At 57.7% G+C, this 22,718-nt stretch overlaps 1 protein-coding gene across 5 annotated transcripts in view; it reads right to left on the reverse strand.

The window, feature by feature from the left end:
- Positions 1 to 2,702: 2,702 nt before the first annotated feature.
- Positions 2,703 to 22,718, reverse strand: part of DDR1 (discoidin domain receptor tyrosine kinase 1) — a 28,923-nt gene continuing 8,907 nt past the window's right edge. For 4 of the 5 annotated variants that reach the window (XM_075119570.1, XM_075119571.1, XM_075119572.1 and 1 more), the window contains 17 exons: positions 19,736 to 19,871; positions 17,598 to 17,700; positions 15,834 to 16,062; positions 14,907 to 15,054; positions 14,693 to 14,795; positions 13,711 to 13,897; positions 13,134 to 13,380; positions 12,287 to 12,445; positions 11,871 to 12,034; positions 11,326 to 11,524; positions 9,877 to 9,987; positions 8,980 to 9,218; positions 7,886 to 8,013; positions 7,050 to 7,250; positions 6,454 to 6,688; positions 5,505 to 5,654; positions 2,703 to 4,510 (listed from right to left, as the gene is read on the reverse strand). In XM_075119570.1, the coding sequence (XP_074975671.1) occupies positions 4,370 to 4,510; positions 5,505 to 5,654; positions 6,454 to 6,688; positions 7,050 to 7,250; positions 7,886 to 8,013; positions 8,980 to 9,218; positions 9,877 to 9,987; positions 11,326 to 11,524; positions 11,871 to 12,034; positions 12,287 to 12,445; positions 13,134 to 13,380; positions 13,711 to 13,897; positions 14,693 to 14,795; positions 14,907 to 15,054; positions 15,834 to 16,062; positions 17,598 to 17,700; positions 19,736 to 19,811 (2,820 nt within the window). In that variant the 5' untranslated portion in view covers positions 19,812 to 19,871 and the 3' untranslated portion in view covers positions 2,703 to 4,369. The remainder of the gene's footprint in view (positions 4,511 to 5,504; positions 5,655 to 6,453; positions 6,689 to 7,049; positions 7,251 to 7,885; positions 8,014 to 8,979; positions 9,219 to 9,876; positions 9,988 to 11,325; positions 11,525 to 11,870; positions 12,035 to 12,286; positions 12,446 to 13,133; positions 13,381 to 13,710; positions 13,898 to 14,692; positions 14,796 to 14,906; positions 15,055 to 15,833; positions 16,063 to 17,597; positions 17,701 to 19,735; positions 19,872 to 22,718) is intronic. The other variant, XM_075119573.1, reaches the window with a different exon arrangement.

A 22,718-nucleotide genomic window follows, 5' to 3' on the forward strand; every position in this document is an offset into this window, starting at 1 on the left:
TGTAACCACTGGATCCCACTCCCCTCCCCTCCCACAGCTGAGGAGAGAACCCAGGAGTCCTGGCTCCCAGCTGTAACCACTGGACCCCACTCCCCTCCCCTCCCACAGCTGGGGAGAGAACCCAGGAGTCCTGGCTCCCAGCTGTAACCACTGGATCCCACTCCCCTCCCCTCCCACAGCTGAGGAGAGAACCCAGGAGTCCTGGCTCCCAGCTGTAACCACTGGACCCCACTCCCCTCCCACAGCTGGGGAGAGAACCCAGGAGACCTGGCTCACCTGCTCCACTCCCATCCAACCTCTCCCTAAACCAATGTGTACAGGGGTCGGGGGGGGGGTACAAGGTACAGCGGCTTTTTACACCCCTAATCCCTCCTGGAACAGAGGCTGCAATGAGGGTTTCCACCAGTAGGGTGCAGTCGTGCTCTGAGGAATGACGTAACCCCTGCTCCCTCCACCCCACCCCACCCCACCCACACCCACAGTCTCCTGCTGCTCAGTTTACAGGGTCCCTCCTAACCGGCTGCAACTTGCTTTTCATCTGTTTGTTTTTCCACTCCCCTCTTTTCAGTCTCTCTTCTCCATCCCACCCCCCTCTCCCCAGTTCCTGGCCTGCTCCCCAGCTCTGAACCAGGTCTTCCCACCCTGCAGCTTCTCTCTTTCCTCCCCATTCTCGCCCGCCCGCCCCTGTGGGGAGCCAGGTCCTACCGACTTTCAACCACTTTCTCTTTTTCTTCCCCCATCTGCCTCCATCCCTCCAGCCTCAGTTTTGTGACTGGGTCCCCTCCCCGCCTGCTGCCACTTACCTGTATTTGCTCCGTCTCTCCTTCCAGCCCTTTTCCCCCTAGTTTGGAGCTGGGTCCTGCCAACCGGCAGCAACCTTCCAGGTCCTTCTCTCATTCGTTTGTTCCTGGACTCTTCCTTTTCTTGTTCCCTTTGCTTGGATTCTTTCTTTGTTCGCCATTCCCCTTTTCCCAGCTTGTAACGGGTTCTCCAACCCACCAGTTTGCATTCTCTCTCTCTCCTTCTTTCATTCCTTTGTTCCTTTTCTTTCCTTCTTTCAGGGCCGGCATAAGGGAAAATGGCACCCGGGGTGAACTTGTTTTTTGGCCCCCCGGCCCGTGTGTGTGCAGTGCCCCCCAAAATTGCTCCGGCCCCCGTGGGTGCACCCCATTGCCCCTGGCTCCCCGCCCTCCCTCCCTCCCTTCACCCTCTAACCCCTGCACCCCTAATCCCCGCACTTCCCCTGCACCCTGTGCCCCAATCCCTGTATTGTGCCCCCCGCATCTCTAATCTCTGCACCCCATCCCGTGCCCCTAATCCCTGCACTCCCCCCTTTACCCAACCCCCCCCCCCCATGCTGCGCCCACATGGGGAAACTGACCTGGATACATGGATGCCCTGCTGCTCGCTCCCCGCAACGCTGCTCCTCCACGCCCCCCAGGGGGCTGTGAGGAGGCGTGCGAGGAGTGACAGTCAGGGCTCCCGGCATCCAGGTCACTTTCCCCACCTGGGCTGCATAAGGGGAGGGCAGGAGAGCAGCGGGGAGCAACGCACTGCCACATGGTGACCCCCCGACCGCAGCGCCCTGGGCAGTCGCCCGGGTGGCCCACCCCCGAGGCCAGTCCTGCCTTCTTTTCCCTTCCTTCCATCCCTTTTTCTCCCATTTTGTAGCCTGTAGTACCCAAGGTCCCCTCCCAAGCCGCACTGACTTTCATTCTCACTCGGATACTCCTTTCTTCACTACTTTCTTCTTTCTTTTCTAAATAGCCACCTCTCTTCTTCCCCCGTTTGGATCCAGGTCCCCTCCCAACCTGAAGCAACATTCATTCGTGCATTCCTACCCACGCCAGAGGAGCTCACCCAGCAATTCTGGCATCCAGCCCGTATCTGGTGGTTGAGCTAGAATGTATTTTGGATAAGACCAATTTTATCTTGATTTACAGACTCCAGGGAATTAGGAATCCACCAGGTTCCTAAGTAAGTTGTTCCAGTCATTAATTACCCTCCCTGTTAAATCATTGCACTCTTTTTGTAAGCTGAATGTGTCTAGCTTCAAATTCCAGCCATTGAATCTCATTCTATCTTTGTCTACTAGATTAAAAAGCCTTCTGCACTCAATTTTCGCCCCATGTGGGCCATGATCAAATCACCTCTTAACCTTCTCCTGGATAAACTAAATAGATCGGGCTTGTTTAGTATGTCACTATAATGCAAGTTTTCCAAACCTGGAATCGTCCTTGTGGCTGTTTACTGAAACCAGGGGTGCCGGAACCGGGGAGGTCGGGGGGGACCATGCCTGCCCACTTTTTTACATGGGCGTAGTTTGCGGACGGAGGGCTGCATTGCCCCCTCAAACTGAATAGTGTAAGTCCCAGAACAAATCCAATTAGACACTCCCTCATTCAATAATGATTTCCCATTGAAAACTATGTCTTGAGATTTATCAGTATCTCAATTTTTACCCATTTCATGTGCGCTGCACTGATCTTTTCAGAGTGCTAATTTTTTTAATTGGGATGTTGTGTGGTACAAAAGTCTTATTGTATTACGTCAACAGAGTTACCTTTCTCAGCATTGTATATATAGATCAACCAACCAAAGTTGTGAAATCATCAAAAAACAGTATCAAGTTTGTCTGACAAAACTTTACAACCTAATTCCCACAACTTTTTATGAGGAAAGCAACTTCAAGGACACAGGTATAGAAAATGCAAAGCTTTTATTCACCACATAAAAGGAAACAACTAAACAACAACAACAAAAATCTATATATTAGTGTAAAAATCTTTTTTTCTCTACTCGCCAAATATGTACAGATCCCGTTTCCAAATAACAATAGTAAAAAAGAAGAAAAAACTACCAAGATTAGCAAGGAATTTAAAAAATGAATAAAAAGCATTTGACAGGGTTGTGTGTGGGTGGAGAGAGACAAAAACATACACATCCAAATCATTAAATCTATATCATAGTCACCAATATTTACTCCTTGGAAACAAAAATATGACCGGTTTCAGAGTAGCAGCCATGTTAGTCTGTATTCGCAAAAAGAAAAGGAGGACTTGTGGCACCTTAGAGACTAACCAATTTATTGTTATGACTTTTATTTATATGTCTGGGGATTTCAGAGAAATCTAAGGAAATTTAGTGCTCAAAAGCTCATTCATTTCTATGAGCACTTCACTCACCTTCACCTCCTTTGGGAAGCTCAGCTCAAGACTTTGCAAAGTGATTAGTGATTTCGCACCTTAAAGGCAGATTTTCCGAGAAGGCCCTTTGGCGTCGTGCCTCTTTCCCGCTACAAAAATGAATGCACCCTAAAACACTAGTCACCAGTGAAAATCTCACTGCCCCCAGACTTTGTAGTATGTTATCTACAATCTCTTGCTCCAAGTCTCAGGAGGAAGTAAAAATTAAATTACAAACAATGATGCCTGGATCCCCAGCTGGTGCCAACCAGCAGCAGTTGCACTGATGTTGACGGCATCAGCTGGGGATCTGGCCCTGCTAGAACAAACAGTGTCTCTTGCTTTGTTAGAGCAGATCACCGGCCCCCTCTCGACCAGTCTCCCTCCTCTGAGGGTGGCCTGGTTGCCTCCAGGCTATTTCATTGTTGTCCCGTACCTTCGCCCCACCCCTCCCTTCCCCTGTCCATGTCAGTAGCAACTCCTACATCCAGTGTTCAGTTCACCCCAGTGCCATGACACCAAGGCACTATTTTCCCCCCAGTGTTAGTCCAGTCCAAGTGAAATTAAAATAATACAGAAGTCTGATCCCCAAAGCCAGTTCTGCCAAGTCCCTTTTGGAGTCATCCCCGCTGCAGGACGGCAGTGGGGAAGAAAGAAACACCCTCCAAGGGATACAGAGGGGAAGAGTAAAAAAGAGGGAATGAGGGAAGGGAGGAGTAAGGAGCAAGGAAGGGTAGATGGGAAAAAAGGGAGTGAGAGAAAGAGGGATTGAGAGATGTAGAGGGGATGAGAGATGGTGACAAGAGAAAGTGAGAGAGGGACATGGAGTCTGTGTGTGAATGAGTGAGAGAAAGAGAGAGCGGGATAATGAAAAAAGGATGAATAGATAGAGAGAAGAAGAAATGTATCGATAGAAAGGGTCAGGAATGCCTGGAGAGAGAAGTGAGCTAGCTAGCTAGAGTGGCAGGCAGGCTGGCCAGCCAGGGATGGACAGATAGAGGTAGGGCCAGACACAAGGACAGATGCCCCTTAAGACGCCCCAGTAGAGAAGCTTCCAGTTCCCAGATCCAGCTCCCCACCCAAGCTCCTGCACAGACGACCCACAGCTGTAGCTGGAGAGATGCAGAATAGAAGCTGATGCCTGGGGGTCCACATGGGCTGGTGCCCCCTCTGCTCAGCTTGGCTCACACCATGTTGAGGGCGTCCTCAGACAGGAAGCGGTGGATGTGCTGGAAGGAGGGACGGTCCTTGGACTCGCGGACCCAGCAGCGCAGCATCACCTCATAGAGAGCCAGGGGGCAGGCAGGGGGCCGGGACAGGTATATCTGGGGGCAGAGAGGGGTCAGTGAGTGCCTATCCCACAAGCCAGCCAGCTGTCCCGCCCTGGTGCCAGATCAGAGCCAGCACACCTGTGACATAGTGTACCTCCATATTCACCCCTTGTATATGGTTATGATATATTACCAAGTATGCCTTGAGAGGTATCATTTGAAAAGTCATAACTTGCTGAACATCATTGTCCCATTAAAAGCTATGTGTGTGATTGTAAACTGAGATTTTGCTACATGTTTGTTACTGAAACATATTGTGAGTCTGGCAAATGCCCACAGACTGGCTTCTCAGAAATCACAAGGGATTGTAAACAAAGGCCTTGCACGTCACCCCAAATGTCACGAACCAGAAGGTGCAAGCAAGAAATGTACAATTCACCTGAGAGATGCTTCGAACCTCACATACACAGGGGACTGCTTTGTCTACACCCCAGCAGGGCAGGTGGGGGATGTTCCTCAAGGAGAGGAGGAGGGTATAAAATAAGGACATTACCATTTTGACACATGGACAGCAGATCATTTGGAAGACAAAGAGAAGAATAATTGAACTGTGTATTTGTGTGGGAGCGGGGAGAAGACTCACATTTCTAGGGTGCAAGGCTGGGGCTGCGGGTATTTGTGGGTGTCTCCCCGTGTACTATTCATGAGTGGCTGGGAGAGGATTCGTGTAACTTTGCTGGGTGCGACTTCACAGGCTGATGACTGTGTGAGGGCAAAGTCTGGAGGGGCTCCCCTGAGCTGAGGGGGTGCAGAGATGCCACAGTCCAGGTTGTACCCTGGGGGATGTCACCACCTCCTAGAGGGTACAGGCCCAATTTCCACCCCCAGAGTCAACCCTGGAGCTGGAGGGAAGCCAGTGCCCCCTAGAGGGGAAAGACCCCATGTCCCATTCCCCTGCCCCCCTGAACCAGCCATTCCAATGCCAGGAACCGGATGGGAACTGGAGTCCCGGGGGTGGGGGGTGGGGGGAATGCCCTGTCTCCAGTACCTGCTCGCCCTGGTCCCGGAAGAACTGCCCGGCATTCTCGATGACCTGCTCGTCGGTGAGCTGGCTGTAGGGTTGCTCCTGACACAGCATCAGCACCTCCCAGAGCGTCACCCCGAAGGCCCAGACATCGCTGGCCGTGGTGAACTTCCCCTGCATTGGGGGGCAGGGTTAGTGTGTGTGTACAAACCCCAGGATGGAACTCTTCCCCCCCATCCCAGTCCTCTTTCCCTGCTCCCTCCTCCTGCCCCATTCCCCTTTCCCTACCCAAATTCTCTCCTCCTCAGAGCTGTAATGAGGCATTTTAGCGCTCGGGGCAAGCAAGCAAGCATATTTGCGCCTCCTGGAGCTGATGCGTGGGGGGGGGGGGGCACGCAGGGTCATGTGCCATATTCCTGCTTCCCATTTAGCACAGAGGTTTTCAAACTGTGGGATGCCCTTCCTCCCTGCCAGGGTGCACTCCACAGTTTAAAACAAATTACCTCCTGCCAGGAGCCAGTGGATCAGAAGCTGGAGGAAGCCGACAAGCCTGCTCAGGCCCCTCCACTCTCTTCCCTACCCTGCTCCCCAGGCCGGGCCACCTCTGCTCACTCCCACACCATTCACTCCCTTTCCCCCTCTCTTCCAGCCTTTTCACCTTCTCTCCTTTCCACACTCCCCTTTTCCCCTCCCTTCCTCCTTCTCCCCTTCCACACTCCCCAGCTTTCCCTTTTCCCACTCCCTGTCCATTCCCCACTTCTACACTCCTCCCTTCTCCCCTAGACCCTGCCCTCTCTCCCCAACAGCCCCCCCCTTCCCCCCCAGGAGGATGCACTCTCAAGCCATCCAGCAAATGGGCTGCACACTGCGCCCCAGGATGCCGGTGTGGTCCTCCCTCCACTAGCCCCACCCCTTTCCCCAGGCCCCACCCCCTCTCCACAAGACCCCGCCTCCGGTGGTGGGGGGGTCTCACCATGAGGATGCACTCCCAGGCCATCCAGCGGATGGGCAGCACGGCGCGCCCCTGGATGCGGTAGTAGTCCCCCGAGTAGAGGTTGCGGCTCATGCCAAAGTCGGCGATCTTGATGGTGAAGCCCTCCCCCACCAGGCAATTGCGCGTGGCCAGATCCCGGTGCACGAAATTGAGAGAGGCCAGAAACTTCATCCCCGAGGCAATCTGAGCCGCCACGTGGACCAGCGTGGGGTAGCTGAACAGAACAGGAGGAGAGGTCAGAGATATTCCCACCATGCACTGGGGCAGCTGAGCAGAAGAGCAGTGGGAAGGGATGTCGTCAGAGAGATTCCCAGCATGCACTGGGGCAGCTGAGCAGAAGAGCAGTGGGAAGGGATGTCGTCAGAGAGATTCCCACCATGCACTGGGGCAGCTGAGCAGAAGAGCAGTGGGAAGGGATGTCGTCAGAGAGATTCCCACCATGCACTGAGGTAGACAAAGGGAGGGAACATCAGATATTCCCAGCATGCACTGGGACCCCTGAGCCCCACACCAGGGTGCAGGGTTGGCTGGGCTAGGCCTCCTTGGCCTGCCCTGGGGATAGTACGGGGGGGTACCTGATGGTGGGGGCATCGCTGGTGCTGCCCCCCAGCTTGTCCTCCAGCTCGTGGCTGCTGAGAAACTGGTTGAGGTCCCCGTTCTCCATGTACTCGGTGATCATGCACAGGGGGTCGTCCCGCACACACACGCCCAGCAGCCGCACGATGTTAGGGTCCTTCAGCCGTGACATGATCTTCACCTCCTTCAGGAAGTCGTTCCTTGGGGTGGGGGGAAAGGTCTCATCAGCACCCCATGGTGCACTCACGAGGGAATAATCCACGGCTGCACAAGCATCCCCCTCGTGCAACATACCGGTATTGCACATGCATCCCTGTCGCATGCTCACAATGGGACAGTCCAAGGGGCCACAAGCTACCTTCTCATGCAGTCATGATGAGCGAGCCATGGTGAAACGACCATCTGCCTTGTGCAAAGGAAGGTCTCTGGTGACACACCTGCCTCCCCCAGTACAACAGGATGTTCTGAGTTTGCACGCGCATTCTCTTCTTGTGCACTCACAGTGGATGGTCTGAGGTGTAAGAAGCATCCACCCCATGCAATGGGACATTCCGTGTTTGCACGATTGCCCCCCCTTCCCTGTGCACTCACAATAGATGGTTTGAGGTCACAGAAGCATCCTTCCTTGTGCATCGGGACATGCCATGTTTGCACACGTGTCCCTCCTCTTGCACTCACAAGGGATGGCCTGAGGTCTCACAAGGAACTCTCCATTTGCAGCAGGAGATCCTGTGTTTCCACGATCACTCCCCCCGTGTGCAAGGAGATCCTCCATATTTGCACAAGCATCATCCCCCACCTCTCCCCCCCCACCCCACAACTCTCATGCACTCACCTGGCGTTCTTGGTAGCATCAGAGCGCAAGATTTTCACGGCCACCAGCAGGGGGCGCCCCTTGCGCACGTTGAATGGGAATTCCAGAATGGGCAGATCCTGGGGACTTTCCACCTCGCAGAGATGCACCTGAGGGCGGGCAGAGAGCAGCAGCCAATCAGCACCTGGCAGGGTCAGCCACATAACCCACCCACTAATACACCCTCCCCGGGACTCATCGCAGCCTCCCAGATCCTTCCGCCTATAAAATAGCCCCCCCCCCCCCGCTTCCTCAGAGCGGGGATGGGGAAAGAGGAGGAGGAAGGTGTGGAGGGGAAAACAGGTGTACCAAGAAAGACAGACAGAAACAAAGGGGAGTTGGGAAAAGAGATAGACAGAGAAGGTGAGAAAGTAAGAGTCAAGGCTGGTTGGAGGGAGAACGGACAGATGGATAGAGAGAAAGAAGAACGAAGAAGGGAAGAGAATAAAAGAACGAATTATGAAATAACACGAAAGGCTGAACCAAGGGAACGAACAAAAGAATGGAGGAAAACGAATGAAAGAACAAATGGATCAAATAACGCATAAACGAATGAACAGACGAACACACGCACGAATGAAAGAAACAAAAGAACAAAGAAAAACTACTGACTGAAGGAAAGAAGAAACAAATGAGTGAAGACGGCAAAGGAAGTACAAACTCATGAATGAAGTTATGATAAAAAGGAAATCACTACCAACTGAATAAAACCACGAATGAATGAATAGATGAAGGGAAGACTGAAAGGAGCAACGACTGCACTAGCGACAGAAAGAACAAAGGAACCGACAAATGCATAAATGAACAAGTGAACGACTAAATTAGTGAAAGACCAAAAGGGGCAAACGAACACAAGACTGAGTGCCCGAGGCAAAGGCTGAACTCGTGAGTGGCAAAACCAACAGACGGAGGAATGAACGAAAGGCTCAGGGGAGGACCAAAGGAATGAAGAATGGAAGAACGGATGAAAGCACAACGTGAAGGGCACAATGGGAGAATGAGCCGAAGTGAAAGCAGGCGGAAAGCTGGGACGGTGGCGGTGGAGGGGGGACAGCGCATGGGGTTCAGGGACCCACCTCTCCAAACTGCCCCTCCCCTAGCTTCTCCTTGAAGAGGAGACGCCCCCGGGGGAACTCCCCCAGGGCCATGTCCTTGCCGGCCAGCGCGTCCACGGCCACAGCGGGCACGGCATAGGTGTTCCCGCCCGTCACCCCCTGCAGGTTGATAATGTCTGCCTCGGCGTAGTGCGGGACATTGTTCTGCGCTGCGGCCTGGCCCCCGGCAGGGTCTGGTTCCATGTAGTCGCCGCTGCAGGCTGCGGGGGGCAAAGAGACTGGGGGTTAGCGGGGATGTTCCTGTCAGTGGGGAGACCCTGATATGCTCCACCCCAGAGCTGGCTGCATCTCGGTGCTGGGATCCCTGTATAAACAGCTGCCCCATCCAAGAGCTGGCTGTCTCTCAGCGACGGATGTGGGATCCCTGTATAAACAGCTGCCCCACCCCAGAAGCAGCTGCATGTCAGTGCCAGATGAGGGATCTCTGTATAAACAGCCACTCCACTCCAGAGGTGGCTGCAACTCAATGCCAGACAAGGGATCCATGTATGAACAGCTGCCCCAGCCCGGAAGCGGTTGCATATCAGGCGAGGGATCCTTCTGCAGCGTCGTTATGTGTGAATGCGCCCCACCCCAGAGCCAGCTGCATCCTGGCATCAGGATGAGGAGTCCTGCAGAGCTGAAGGTACAATGTTATCTCTTATCAAAGCCCCGACCCCTCCCGGTCCCATAAGCCAAAGCAGAGAGGTTCATGGGAGTAGAGGGCCACGGGTCAATGCCAACCTGGGTTATGCATGCAGACAGGGTGGAAGGTCGGACAGGTGGGAAGCAGAGAGCGCCCCCTAGAGGGGGACAGAGGAATGCAGCCCACTAGCTGCTGCGCTCCCAGGTCGGGCCGCCACGTGGCGCCCTCCTTACCATCTGTGTTGATTGGCTTAGCCCCGTCGGCTGGCGGGCGAGCGAGCCCTCCCATTGGCTGGGCGTATGTGGCCAGGAAGAGCCGATAGGCCGGGTTGTTGAGCAGCAGAGCTGTCGGGAGAAGGGGATGTGGGGCGGGGATGGGAGGGAGAGACAAGCGGATGGATGAGAACGGACTGACAGACGCACACGAGAGGGGTGGGGCATGGGGAAGGGGGTGGGGCTGCATTATGCTCCTCCCCTTTAGACCCCATCTTTCCCGAGACAATGGAAGGGAGACAGACATTCCTGACACATGAGGGTAATAAAGCCAGGCCCCTTCTTTGGGGCAATAGAACCCAGGAGTCCTGGCTCCCAGCCCCATGGCTCTAAGCACTAGACCCCACTCCCCTCCCAGAGCCGGGCGTCAGTCACTCTCTGTGGCCATGGAGGGGGGAGGACACACAGGATGAGATGTGATGGGAGGGGTAAACACAGCAGGATGGGGGAGGGGGTCCCAAATCTGCAGCTGAGGGGGGAGGGACAGCACCAGAGAAGGGGGCATGGGAGGAAGCTGCCTCCCCCTTCCATCTCTCTGCCCACCATGGATTTTCCCTCCATCCATCTTTCCTTCCTGGCTTTCTCTGTCCCCCTTCCTGCAGCCCTCCTGCTCTCTGCCACGGGCCTCCTTTCCTCCATCTGGCCCTTCCCCATTCACACTCTCCATGACCCTCTCTCTCTCATTCCTGCTCTTTCTTCCTCCTCCACCCCCTGAAATCCCTGCATCTCGCCACTTCTTGGTCTCTGCCTTTCCCTCCCTCCCTTTCCTGCCCATTTCTCCATTTCTCCCTCGATCCGTCAGCCAATCATCCTGCTATCTATCGCTTCATCCCTCCATCTGTCCATATGTCCATCCATCCATTTATCCATCCATCTCGCCATCCCTTCATCCATCTGTCCATCATCCAGACATCTGCCCCTTCATCCACCTGTCCATCATCCATCCATCCACCTATTTATTCATCCACCTGTCAGCCCATCCATCCATGTGGTCATCATCCATGCATCCACCTATTTGTCCATCCATCAGTCCCTTCATCCGCCGGTCCACCATCCAGCCATATATCCATCCCTTCATCCTCCTGTCAGTCTATCCATCCATCCATCCACTCATATGGCCATCCATCTGCACATTTTCCTGTCTGTGCACCTATCCATCCATCCATCAATCCATACAGCCATCCGCCTGTCCGTCCGTCCATCCATCCACCCACCCACCCACCCGTCCATCTCGTCATCCATCCATTTGCCTGTCCATCCATCTGTCTATCTGCCTGTCAACCTATCCACCTCTTTCTCCCACCCCTTCCATCTACCATCCTGTCCCCTTGGCCTTGGCTCTCCGTGCTTGGATGGATCCTCTCTCCCCATGGCATGGCTGCTGGGTCCCTCCGATTCCCTGCCCCTCACCAGAGTTCTCGGCACCATGGGGAAGCTCGGGCAATTTCATGCGGGCACGGCTGGGCTCCTGATACTCGGTCTCCCCCGAGTGGATGCGCTCGTAGCGGTTCGAGTGGCGTTGGGAGCCCATCGTGTTGTTGATGACGATGGTGTCACCCGGGACCGACAAGTGCACGGTCAGGTCATCGTCGGAGATTCGCCGCTGGGCCTGAGGGGGGCAGCAGAGAGATCACACCAGCCCTTGACACTGACCACAACACCCCACTCTCCCCCCACCCAGGGTAAGGAATGAACCCAGGAGTCCTGGCTCCCAGCCCCTGCTGCTGTAACCCATTAGACCCCAATCCCAACCCCCAGAGCTTGGCCAGAACCCAGGTGTCCTGATTCATGTCTGCCCCACAAAATGTAGGAGCAGCAAGCGTGTTAAGGAATATATAGGTATATGCTCTGTAATGCCACCGAATGGCAAATATAACACACACTCACATCCCTATCCAGCTCTGCCAGGGCCCCTCAATCCCAACCAGCAGCCCCCCTGGCCCCATCTCACTTACTTTCCCCAGGATCTTTTTCCAGTATTGCCTCCAAAGGATGAGGAAGATGACGACCAATAGCAGCAGGATGATGGCCACCAGGCAGCCAATCAGAATGGAGGTATTGCTGTTATCATCCTTGGCGATTGGCTGGCCAGATTTGGACTCTCCTTGGACCTCGAGGTCTGAAATGGAGAGAGACAAGGAGAAAATTTGGGACCAGCCTCTCAGTGGGTGGATCCCAGGGAAGAAGGCCACAGTAACCGCGTGCACTGTCCCACCCCTTGCCGAGTGGCTTACCCTGTATGCATCCGATGAAGTGAGCTGTAGCTCACGAAAGCTTATGCTCAAATCAATTGGTTAGTCTCTAAGGTGCCACAAGTCCTCCTTTCCTTTTTGCGAATACAGACTAACACGGCTGTTACTCTGAAACTTACCCTGGAGTGTGAGGTTGGACGTGACCCCCGTGTCTCTGTGAAGTGTGGAGCCAGGGTCTTCCAGAACAGGGGGGGCTGCAGCACCCCTTCCCGAGGGCCGGGGGCCAGCCATCGGGGGCCAGTGGCTTGTTCCAGAAATGGACACGTTGTCCACCACATCTGGGGAAAGAGAGGGAGTGAATGAATGGATGACAAATGAAAGAATGAACTCAGGAACACACTAATTGAAGAACGAGAGGGGGTAAAAGAAGAACCAGTGAGTTAACCATCAACAAGAACCAACTAATTAATGAGTGAGAGAACTATCAATGAAAGAACAAAATAAAGAGCTAATGAACCAACAAAGCAATGCACCAATCAACATGACCAACCAACCAACTAACCCACTTACCATCCAGCCCATCCCAAATGAACCAAAGTAACCAACACATTAAACAATGGCATAACCAACCAATCAAAGCACAAGCCAACCAACCAACTCATTAAGGAACTGACCAGCCAATGAACCCAACAAATGAACTAAACTAACCAACCAACAAGCCAATCAAAAAGCTTACCAAACAGCTAACCAATGAACTAGCCGACCAACCAGAAAAATTCACCAGACAACCAATCAACCAGGCCACAAGTCAACTAACCATCAGCCAGCCAGCCAACCAGCGAACTAACCAACTAATGAAGGAAAACACGGAAAAACTCACAAAAGAAAGACTGACTAATTAATGAAAGATTTAATGAAATAAATAATGAGCGAACCTACAAAAAAATTTGCCGAAGACCCTGAATGAACAAATGAGCTAACAAACTAATTGATTAATGGATGAGCTAACGAACGAACCCAACTCACCTGAGAGGAAGGCGATCTCACTGAAGAGCATCCAAGTGCTGGAGAAGTGGAAGTGGCATTGTAGGAATCGCCCAAGGTGCCCCTCCAGGGGCACAGTGACTGACCGGGCACTGGGGTCCTTGACGTCCACGGCCAGCATGTGGGAGACGAGTTCAGGCTCCCAGGCTGTGGGGAGGCTGCGTTTGAACCTGCAATCCACCTGCCGGAATATGCTCACCCCCCGCGTGTGCATGTTATTGCAGTGGACCTGGGGGAAGAAGGAGGGTCAGCCATGGAGAGGACACCAGCGCCCCATAGAGGGCAAATTCCCGCATTCCTGCACCCTTGAGCCAGCCAGTTCTTCCACTCTGGGGCAGGATGGGAGCCGGCGCCCCATAGAGGGGACAGGCCCCGTGTCCCATTCCCCATTCCCTTGAGCCAGCCAGTCCCTGTCCTGGGGCCGGATGGAAGCTGGAGCCCCATAGAGGGAAAAGGCCCCATATCCCATTCCCCACCCACCTGAGCAAGACAGTCCCCCGCCCTGGGGCCAGATCGCAGCCAGTGCCACCTAGAGGGGACAGGCCCCGTGTCCCGGTACCTTCATGTAAGTGAAGGCCCGCAGGCTGTCGAACTCGAACTCCATCTCCATGTAGCCTTTGGGGAAGGAGTCATTTCTCCAGCCCACGTAGTCGTAACCCGGCCAGACCCGCAGCTCCTTAGTCTGGGTGAAGTCGTCCAGCCCCACCACGCCATCCGTCAGCTGCCCCAGCCCCCCAAACTGCAGTCTGCCAGGAGGAGACATAGCACCATGGACAGGGGTAATGCCAGCTCCCCACCAGCCCTGAGTCAGGTGCTGCACTGGGAGGGGGATGGCCCCCAGGGGTCCCTCCAGACCCATAGGAGGGGGACTGGCTGGGACTCCTGGGTTCTGGCACTGAGGGAGTGAGATGGGGGAGACCAATGTATCAGGCTGGTACACTGGGGAACAGGAAGGGGGACCTACAGGAGAAGTCAATACACCCATCTTCCAATCTATCCATCCACCCACCTACTCATCTAGTCACCAGATCCATCCAACCATCCACCTACCAGATCCACCCATCTTCCGGTCTATCCATCCACCCACCAGATCCATCTGATCTATCCATCCGCCCACCAGATCCTTCCACCTTCCGGTCAATCCATCCGCCCACCAGGTCCATTCATTTTCAGGTCTATCTATCCATCCATCCATCATCAGATCTATCTTTCCATTCATCCGTCAAACCATCTTCAGTTCTACCTTGTCAGATACATCCATCCACTCATTCTCTGGCCTGCCTATCCATTTACTCACTCATTCTCAGATCTAGCTGAGGGGGAAGGGGATTGTTTAGGGGACCAGGCAGGGGGTCAGGGGCCGGCAGAGTGTTTGTTTAGGGGTTTGGGTGGGGGTTCACCAGGGTGGGACATGGGAGTCAGTGGGGATGGGGGCCAGGGGACAAGGGTGGGAGGGCCAGCAGAGAGTGGAGTAGGGTGTGGAGGGGCGGATCAATGGGGGTGGGGGTGGGGGACGGGTATGGGGGGCAGTATAAACTCACTTGCTGACACTGTAGCCGTCATAGGTGGAGTCGTTGAGGTAGACAGGCTCCGACTGGAGGACCATGGTCTGGCCCAGGGGGGCGGTGTAGGACTGCAGCCCGTCTGCAGCGGGAGACACAGAGGGATGTGCGTCAGCCACCTTGACCCACACGATGTGGGGCGGGGGGGCGGGAAGGTAGAGCGAAGTAGGGGGTGGGGGGCAGGGAACCTCACCGCGCCAGATGCAGCCGTACAGCTCCACGCGCAGGCAGACGCTCATGACGCGGTCGGCGCGGGGGTAGAAGCGCACGTAGCGGGCGATGATGGGCGGCCCCAGGTCCTTCAGAACCACCTCGTTGGTGTTCTCGTTCCCAGAGATCACCTGGGCCGGGAGGGGTTAATCACTCCCGGAGCCGGAGCCCCGCCCCTCGTGCCAGCCCCACCCACCCCATTGGGACCTCCCCCACGGCCAGACATCACAGCCCTGGGCCCTATCACATCACAGCGCAACATCACATGACACCATGGTGTTGCCACCCTCCACCCCCCCCATTTGATGTCATCGTTGTCGGATTGTGACATCACAGCCTAGAGTAATGTCATCACCCTCTTGCAGGAGCCGGATGATCCCTGTAACACTGTGACCCCCACCGCGACTGGTGTCCTCAGAGTCACATGGTAGGAGGATGTCACAGGCAGGTGGACAATGACTATGTCTGAAGGGGCAATGACTTCACAGAGATGACTGTGATGTCACAAGCGGGCATGATGTCACATACAAGGGGTTTTGGTGTTACTGACAAGTCATGATGTCAAAGTCGCATTGAGGAGACCTCACAGACGGTCATGAGGTCACAGACAATGATGTCACAGGGAGCTGTGACATCACAGGACGACAGTTATGATGTCACGGGGGGTGGCGAGAGAAGGGGAAAGTCCAGCATGACGGAGCCTGGGCATGAACCTACCTTCCCCAACTCACTGCCCCCCTCCCTCCATTGCCACCCCTCCTGCCGCTGTCCCCTCACCACACCCGCCCCCGCAGCCCCATTGCCCCTCCACCCCCTCATCTGCCCCCCTTCCCCTTCCCATGCCCCTCCCCGCACACCCTGCTGCCCCAGCAGTCTGTCCCCTTCGCCCCTCCCCGCATCCTCCCCCTACCTCGCTGCCCCAGCGGTCCCGCCAGGCGAGCCAGTGGTGCCGGTCACGGCTGTAGCGGAGGCGGTAGCCCCGGGCAAACTCCTTGCCGTGGCCCCCGGCGTGGCGGCCCTGGGTGCCCACCAGGGTCAGGAAGTGCAGACGCCGCAGGTCGACCTCCAGGAACTCGGCGTCGTTGGGATAAACGGGCCCCGCTGGGCACCACGCCCCGTCCCCGTCGCTCGTGTCCAGCCTGCGCCCGGGGGAAGGAGGGGGACATGACCCACACAGGGGGGGTTAGCCCCGGGGTTATTGTAGGGTCTCTCGGAAATGCTGGGGCTGCGCGGGCCAGTTGGTTACCGTTGGGTCTCTGATAAGATTTGGGGCCGGGTTGTTATTGTAGGGTTGCCCCACAGTCCTACATAGGCCCATTTGTTATCCTAGCATCTTTGATACGCACCCGGGTTGCTTTGTTCTTGTAGGGTCTCTCAGGAGATCTGGGGCTGGTTTGTCTTGTAGGGTAAGAGCTGGGGCTGGTTTGTTCTTATAGATTCATAGATATTAAGATCAGAAGGGACCATTATGATCATCTAGTCCGACCTCCTGCACAACGCAGGCCACAGAATCTCACCCACCCACTCCTGAAAAACCTCACCTATGTCTGAGCTATTGAAGTCCTCAAATCGTGGTTTAAAGACTTGAAGGAGCAGAGAATCCTCCAGCAAGTGACCCGTGCCCCATGCTACAGAGGAAGGTGAAAACCCCCAGGGCCTCTTCCAATCTGCCCTGGAGGAAAATTCCTTCCCGACCCCAAATATGGCGATCAGCTGAACCCGGAGCATGTGGGCAAGACTCACCAGCCGGATACCCAGGAAAGACTTCTCTGTAGTAACTCAGATCCCACCCCATCTAACATCCCATCACAGGCCACTGGGCCTATTTACCATGAATAGTTAAAGATCAATGAATTGCCAAAATCATGTTATCCCATCATACCATCTCCTCCATGAAATTATCAAGTCTAATCTTAAAGCCAGATAGGTTTTTTGCCCCCACTGCTTCTTGTAGGGTCTCTCAGGAGTTCTGGGGCTGGTTTGTTACTGTAGGGTAAGAGCTGGGGCTGGTTTGTTATTGGAGGGTCTCTCAGGAGATCTGGGGCTGGTTTGTTATTGGAGGGTCTCAGGAGATCTGGGGCTGGTTTGTTATTGGAGCGTCTCAGGAGATCTGGGGCTGGTTTGTTATTGGAGGGTAAGAGCTGGGGCTGGTTTGTTATTGGAGGGTCTCTCAGGAGATCTGGGGCTGGTTTGTTATTGGAGGGTCTCAGGAGATCTGGGGCTGGTTTGTTATTGGAGCGTCTCAGGAGATCTGGGGCTGGTTTGTTATTGGAGGGTAAGAGCTGGGGCTGGTTTGTTATTGGAGGGTCTCTCAGGAGATCTGGGGCTGGTTTGTTATTGGAGGGTCTCAGGAGATCTGGGGCTGGTTTGTTATTGGAGCGTCTCAGGAGAGCTGGGGCTGGTTTGTTATTGGAGGGTAAGAGCTGGGGCTGGTTTGTTATTGGAGGGTCTCAGGAGATCTGGGGCTGGTTTGTTATTGGAGGGTAAGAGCTGGGGCTGGTTTGTTCTTGTAGGGTCTCTCAGGAGATCTGGGGCTGGTTTGTTATTGGAGGGTAAGAGCTGGGGCTGGTTTGTTATTGGAGGGTCTCAGGAGATCTGGGGCTGGTTTGTTATTGGAGGGTCTCCCTGGAGGGCTGAGACATCTCGCAGTGGGGCGGGGAGGAGAGACACTCACCGGCTGTGCTTGGCGGCCGTGGAGTCAGACCAGGCACTCGAGGCAGATAGATCCTCGTCGGGGATGGTTCGATCCTGCATGCCCAGCGCGTAGCGACACTTGGCTGCAGAGAGAGAGCGAATGGGGAGTGGCTCCTATACACCCTCTATAGCCCACCCAGCCACTACACATCCCCGATAGCCCACCCAGGCCCTATATACCCCTAAAGTCCACTGAGGGCCTATACACCCTGATAGTCCACTAAGGCCCTATAAACTCACCTGTAGCTCACCTGGCCCCAATACACCCCTAAAACCCACCCAGGCCCTATATACTCCCTCGACTCCCCCCAGCCATACATCCTAATAGACCACCTGGGCCTATACATCCCCTATAGCCCACCCGGGCTCTATAAGCTTATCCATAGCTTGTCTGCCCTCTATGTTCACTCTACCTGGCCCATATAGGGCTTCCAGCCCCTATACACCCCACCAACCCCCTATACGTGCCCCTATATCTCCTCTACATTCCCCCTCATATCCTATTCATCACGTCCATATGACCCCTATAGCCCTCCTCCCACCCCATCCTCCAGTCCCCTTACCTATCCCCCCTCCACGGCCCCCAGCCCAATCTATTCCCCCATAGCCTGAGGCAGACAGACCGTGGGGGGGTAACGTGGCCCAGCTGGGACCCCTGGGTTGGGGGGCAGGGCTTGGGGGGGTGATGGGTCTTCTAGCAGCAAGTAGGGGGAGGAGAAAGGGGAGAGTCCCAATCTGGCCACCAGGGGGCACCCCAGCCCCACACATGAGCCAAGCCACTTGGCCATGGCCCTGTCCTGCTGCTTTCCTGCTTCCCCACTCACCCCTCCCCCCCCCACTCACCTTTCCCCTCCCCTCCCTTCCCCACTCACCCCTCCCTTCCCCACTCACCTTTCCCCTCCCCACTCACCCCTCCCCTCCCCTCCCCACTCACCTTTCCCCTCCCCTCCCCTCCCCACTCACCCCTCCCCTCCCCTCCCCACTCACCCCTCCCCTCCCCTCCCTTCCCCACCTTAGTGCTGGGCAAACCTTCCCTTTGCAGAGAGCTGTTCTGGGTAGCTGTTCCCCAGTCCCTCCCCTCCCCTCCCCACTCACCCCTCCCCTTCCTTCCCCACTCACCCCTCCCCTCCTTTCCCCTCCCCTCCCCTCCCCACACACGTTTCCCCTCCCCTCCCCTCTCCATGCACCTTTCCCCTCCCCTCCCTCCCCTCCCTTCCCCACTCACTCCTCCCTTCCCCACCTCACCCCTCCCCTCCCTTCCCCACTCACCTTTCCCTTCCCTTCCCCTCCCCTCCCCACTCACCTTTCCCCTCCCTTCCCCACTCACCCCACCCCTCCCCTCCCCTCCCGGCTCATGCAGCCCGTGCCCCACCCCCGCTCCCATCCAGGAGCACCCGACACCCAGAACTTCTCTCCTCGCCCGGGGCCCAGCTGGAGGGGCAGGTGTGGAGGGACCCGAGCCCAGGCCAGGCTCGGGGGGGAGGAGTGTTAGGGATTCCCCTCCCGCCTGTGCCCGGGGTGAGGAATTGGGGGGGCCCCCAGGAGGGCTGAGGAGCCGTGGGGCATTTCTCACTCTGTGTGTGTGAGTGTGAGAGACTCTCCCCTGCGGGCGGGAATCAGATCCGTGCTGTGCCTTAGCGTGTACGGAGCATGTTCCTGCGGGTGCGAACACGCATGTTTCAGTGCGCACAAAGTCCCACGGCGAACACGGTTTGCATGTGTGGGGGGTGCCCCCTGCTGGGGGAGGGGGGAATATGACCTGTTCCCCTTTCGCCCATCCCCTGCTCCTCCCACTCCTCCACACCCAGCACCCCCTCCCCTGCTCACCCCATCCCCCCTGCTGTCCCCACTCCCTAACTCATCCCCCGCACCCCCTCCCCTGCTCACCCCCATCCACCCCCCCAACCCCCCCATCCCGTTTCCCCCCCGCACACACCCGACTCCTATTCCAGCACCCGTTTCCCAGCCCATCCCCCATACCCAGCGCCCCCTCTCCCTCCCTGCGCCCCATCCCCCGCTCCCCTCGCACCCCATCCCCTGCTCCACCCCATTCTCTCCCCTCCCCCCCCAAACACACACACCACCCCCCCACGGGCACTTGGTTTCGCCTAGAGATACCTAGATCAAAGTGCCCCTCCAGTTCCGATGCCCGGACAGACGCCAAGAGGAAGCTGCAAAGGATTATGGGTTTCATCGTGCTCTGCCCGGTCTCAGCCCCTCAGGCCAGGTTAGGCCGGCAACAGGGTCTTCATGCCTGCAGAAAGGAGAGAGCAGGGTCAGTTCAGCGGGAACCGCTCACCCCGGCACCAAGATGCAGTCACCTCTGGGGAGGAGCAGCTGGGTTACCCGCCGCACAGCGGTGCTGCTCCAGGATGGCTCGCCCAGCGCTGAGATGCAGCTGTTCTGGGGTGGGGCGACTGGGGAACAGCTACCCAGAACAGCTCTCTGCAAAGGGAAGGTTTGCCCAGCACTAAGATGCAGCCACCTCTGGGGCGGGGCAGCTGGGTACCAGCCACGTAGAGATGCCGCATGGACGCCATTTGCCCGCTGGGGACATGCAGCCAGCTCTGGGGTACGGCAGAGGGATGGGGAAGCTGAGGAATGGGAAACCCTGCCCCTCCCCAGCCAGGAAGGTTTCCTGCAGGTCCCCTCGCTGGGAGTCCCCAAGGGCTGAGTAACACACGCCATGGAGCCAGGGCACTGCGGCTTCCTGTGATTGTCAGAGCTTCCCTGGCGCAACGGCGGGTGGAGGAGTGATCAGCGGTGGGGTACACAGACAGCCCTGCCCCCCCCAAACACACGCACGGACAGCCCTGCCCCCCCAACACGTGTGTGCACGGACAGCCCTGCCCCCCCATGAACACAGGCACGGACACCCCCCGCTACACAACCCCCTACACACACACACACCCACAGAGTTGTTTAGGACAGGAAGTGACTCCCAACTCCGCTTGACACCGCTGGGAAGTTCCCACGGTTGAATGGGATCCCCACCCCCACCCACTGGGATTTGACCAGGACACCGGGGTTCATGCCCGGACTCTCTTAAGGAGTCAGGACCTTGGGGGAAACAAATGGGACCCCCACCAGCAACGCCCCTGCCCCGCTCCCTGCGGCTCAGAGCCCCCCTGCTGCCCCACTGCCCCCATTCCCTGCAGCCCAGCGCCCCCTACTGGCCCCCGCCACACTCCCTGCAGCCCAGCACCCCAAACGAACCCCCTTTGCAGCAGCAGGAGCCCCCCGGCTGCAGAGGGGAGGCTGTGTGGGTGTGGGGCGCCCGCAGGCCAGCTGCTCCGATAACGGCATTGCAGGAATGTCACTCCCAGCAGCTGCCGGTCTCTTGCCCTGGTAAACAGCAGCTGACAGGCTGGGGGCAGGGGGGGTTGGTGCCAAGTTGGACAGGGGAGGGGAGGAATCAGGGCACGGCGGGTGGGTCCCTTTGTACCCACGAACGGGGCTGATCCCCGGAGCGGGCTGCTGAAGCTGCTCAAAGCCAGGCTGGGTCCCAGAAGGGGGTGGGGAGATTCCTGGACATTGGACTGGCGCTGGATTGCGGCATAGCTACCTGCAAAGGCCAAAGGGGGCTGCGGGTCGGGAGCGAGGGGCTCCGGCGGGGCTGGGGGGGCAGGGCTGGGCTAGCGGGGAGCTGCGGGTCGGGAGCGAGGGGCTCCGGTGGGGATGGGGGGGCAGGGCTGGGCTAGCGGGGAGCTGTGGGTCGGGAGCTAGGGGCTCCAGCGGGGCTGGGGAGGGCAGGGCTGGGCTGGCGGGGGACTGCGGGTCAGGAGCGAGGGACACCAGCGGGGCGGGGCTGGCGGGGGGTTGCGGGTCGGCAGCGAGGGGCACCGGTGGGGCTGTGGGGGGCAGGGCTGGGCTGGGGGGGGCTGTGGGTCAGCAGCGAGGGGCACTGCCGGGGCTGTGGGAGGCAGGGCTGGGCTAGCGGGGGGCTGCGGGGCGGGAGCGAGGGGCACCGGCGGGGCGGGGCTGGCGGGGGGCTGCGGGTCGGCAGCGAGGGGCGCCGGTGGGGCTGTGGGGGGCAGGGCTGGGCTGGGGGGGGCTGTGGGTCAGCAGCGAGGGGCACCGACGGGGTGGGGTTGGTGGGGGGCTGTGGGTCGGCAGCGAGGGGCACTGCCGGGGCTGTGGGGGGCAGGGCTGGGCTAGCGGGGGGCTGCGGGTCGGGAGCGAGGGGCTCCGGCGGGGCTGTGGGGGGCAGGGCTGGGCTAGCGGGGGGCTGCGGGGCGGGAGCGAGGGGCTCCGGCGGGGCTGTGGGGGGCAGGGCTGGGCTAGCGGGGGGCTGCGGGGTGGGAGCGAGGGGCACCAGCGGGGCGGGGCTGGCGGGGGGCTGCGGGGCGGGGAGGGGCAGGGCTGGCGGGGGGCACCGCAGGGCAGTGTGGCTCTCCCGCGGGGCGCTTTGCTCACGGCTGCCTCGCATTCCCGGCGCATCGCTGGCATTCCTCGCCCCGGCCTCCGTTCAATGCGTTTCCTTTTCTCCCGGAGCCCAGCGGCCTGAGGAGGTCGCCGGGTCACCAGCCTCCGATGCTGGCGGAGCAAGTCGGGGACCTTCCAGTTGCCAAGGGCACCCGATGAGACCCCCCCCTACACACGCACACCCCTCTGCCGCGGGGGGCAGGGAACGGGACACGGGGCCTGTCCCCTCTAGGGGGCGCCGGCCCCCATCCAGCCCCAGGGCAGGGACCGGCTGGCTGGGGGGCGTGGGGAATGGGGCAGGGGCCTGTCCCCTCTAGGGGGCGCCGGCCCCCATCCAGCCCCAGGGCAGGGACCGGCTGGCTCGGGGGGCCGGGGAATGGGGCCCGGGGCCTGTCCCCAGGGGGGCCGGGTCTGATCTGGGCCCAAGGCGGGCGACTGGCTCCGGTGGCTCCCGAGCAAAACCAGTTACAACATAAAGCATTTTCCGCTGGCTGCCCGGCTGAATGTCAGAGGCAGCTGGGTATTTTGGGCTCTCAGCCATGGTGACACAGCAGACAGCAGGGGAGGGTTAAGGGGCCCACAGGTGACTTGCCTAACTTCAGCAATTTCTTGCCAGGACTCCTGGGTTCTCTCCCCGGCTCGGGGAGGGGAGTGGGGTCTTGTGGTTAGAACGGGG

Source organism: Caretta caretta, chromosome 14 (assembly GCF_965140235.1).
Source record: "Caretta caretta isolate rCarCar2 chromosome 14, rCarCar1.hap1, whole genome shotgun sequence".
Taxonomy (NCBI): Eukaryota; Metazoa; Chordata; order Testudines; family Cheloniidae; genus Caretta; species Caretta caretta.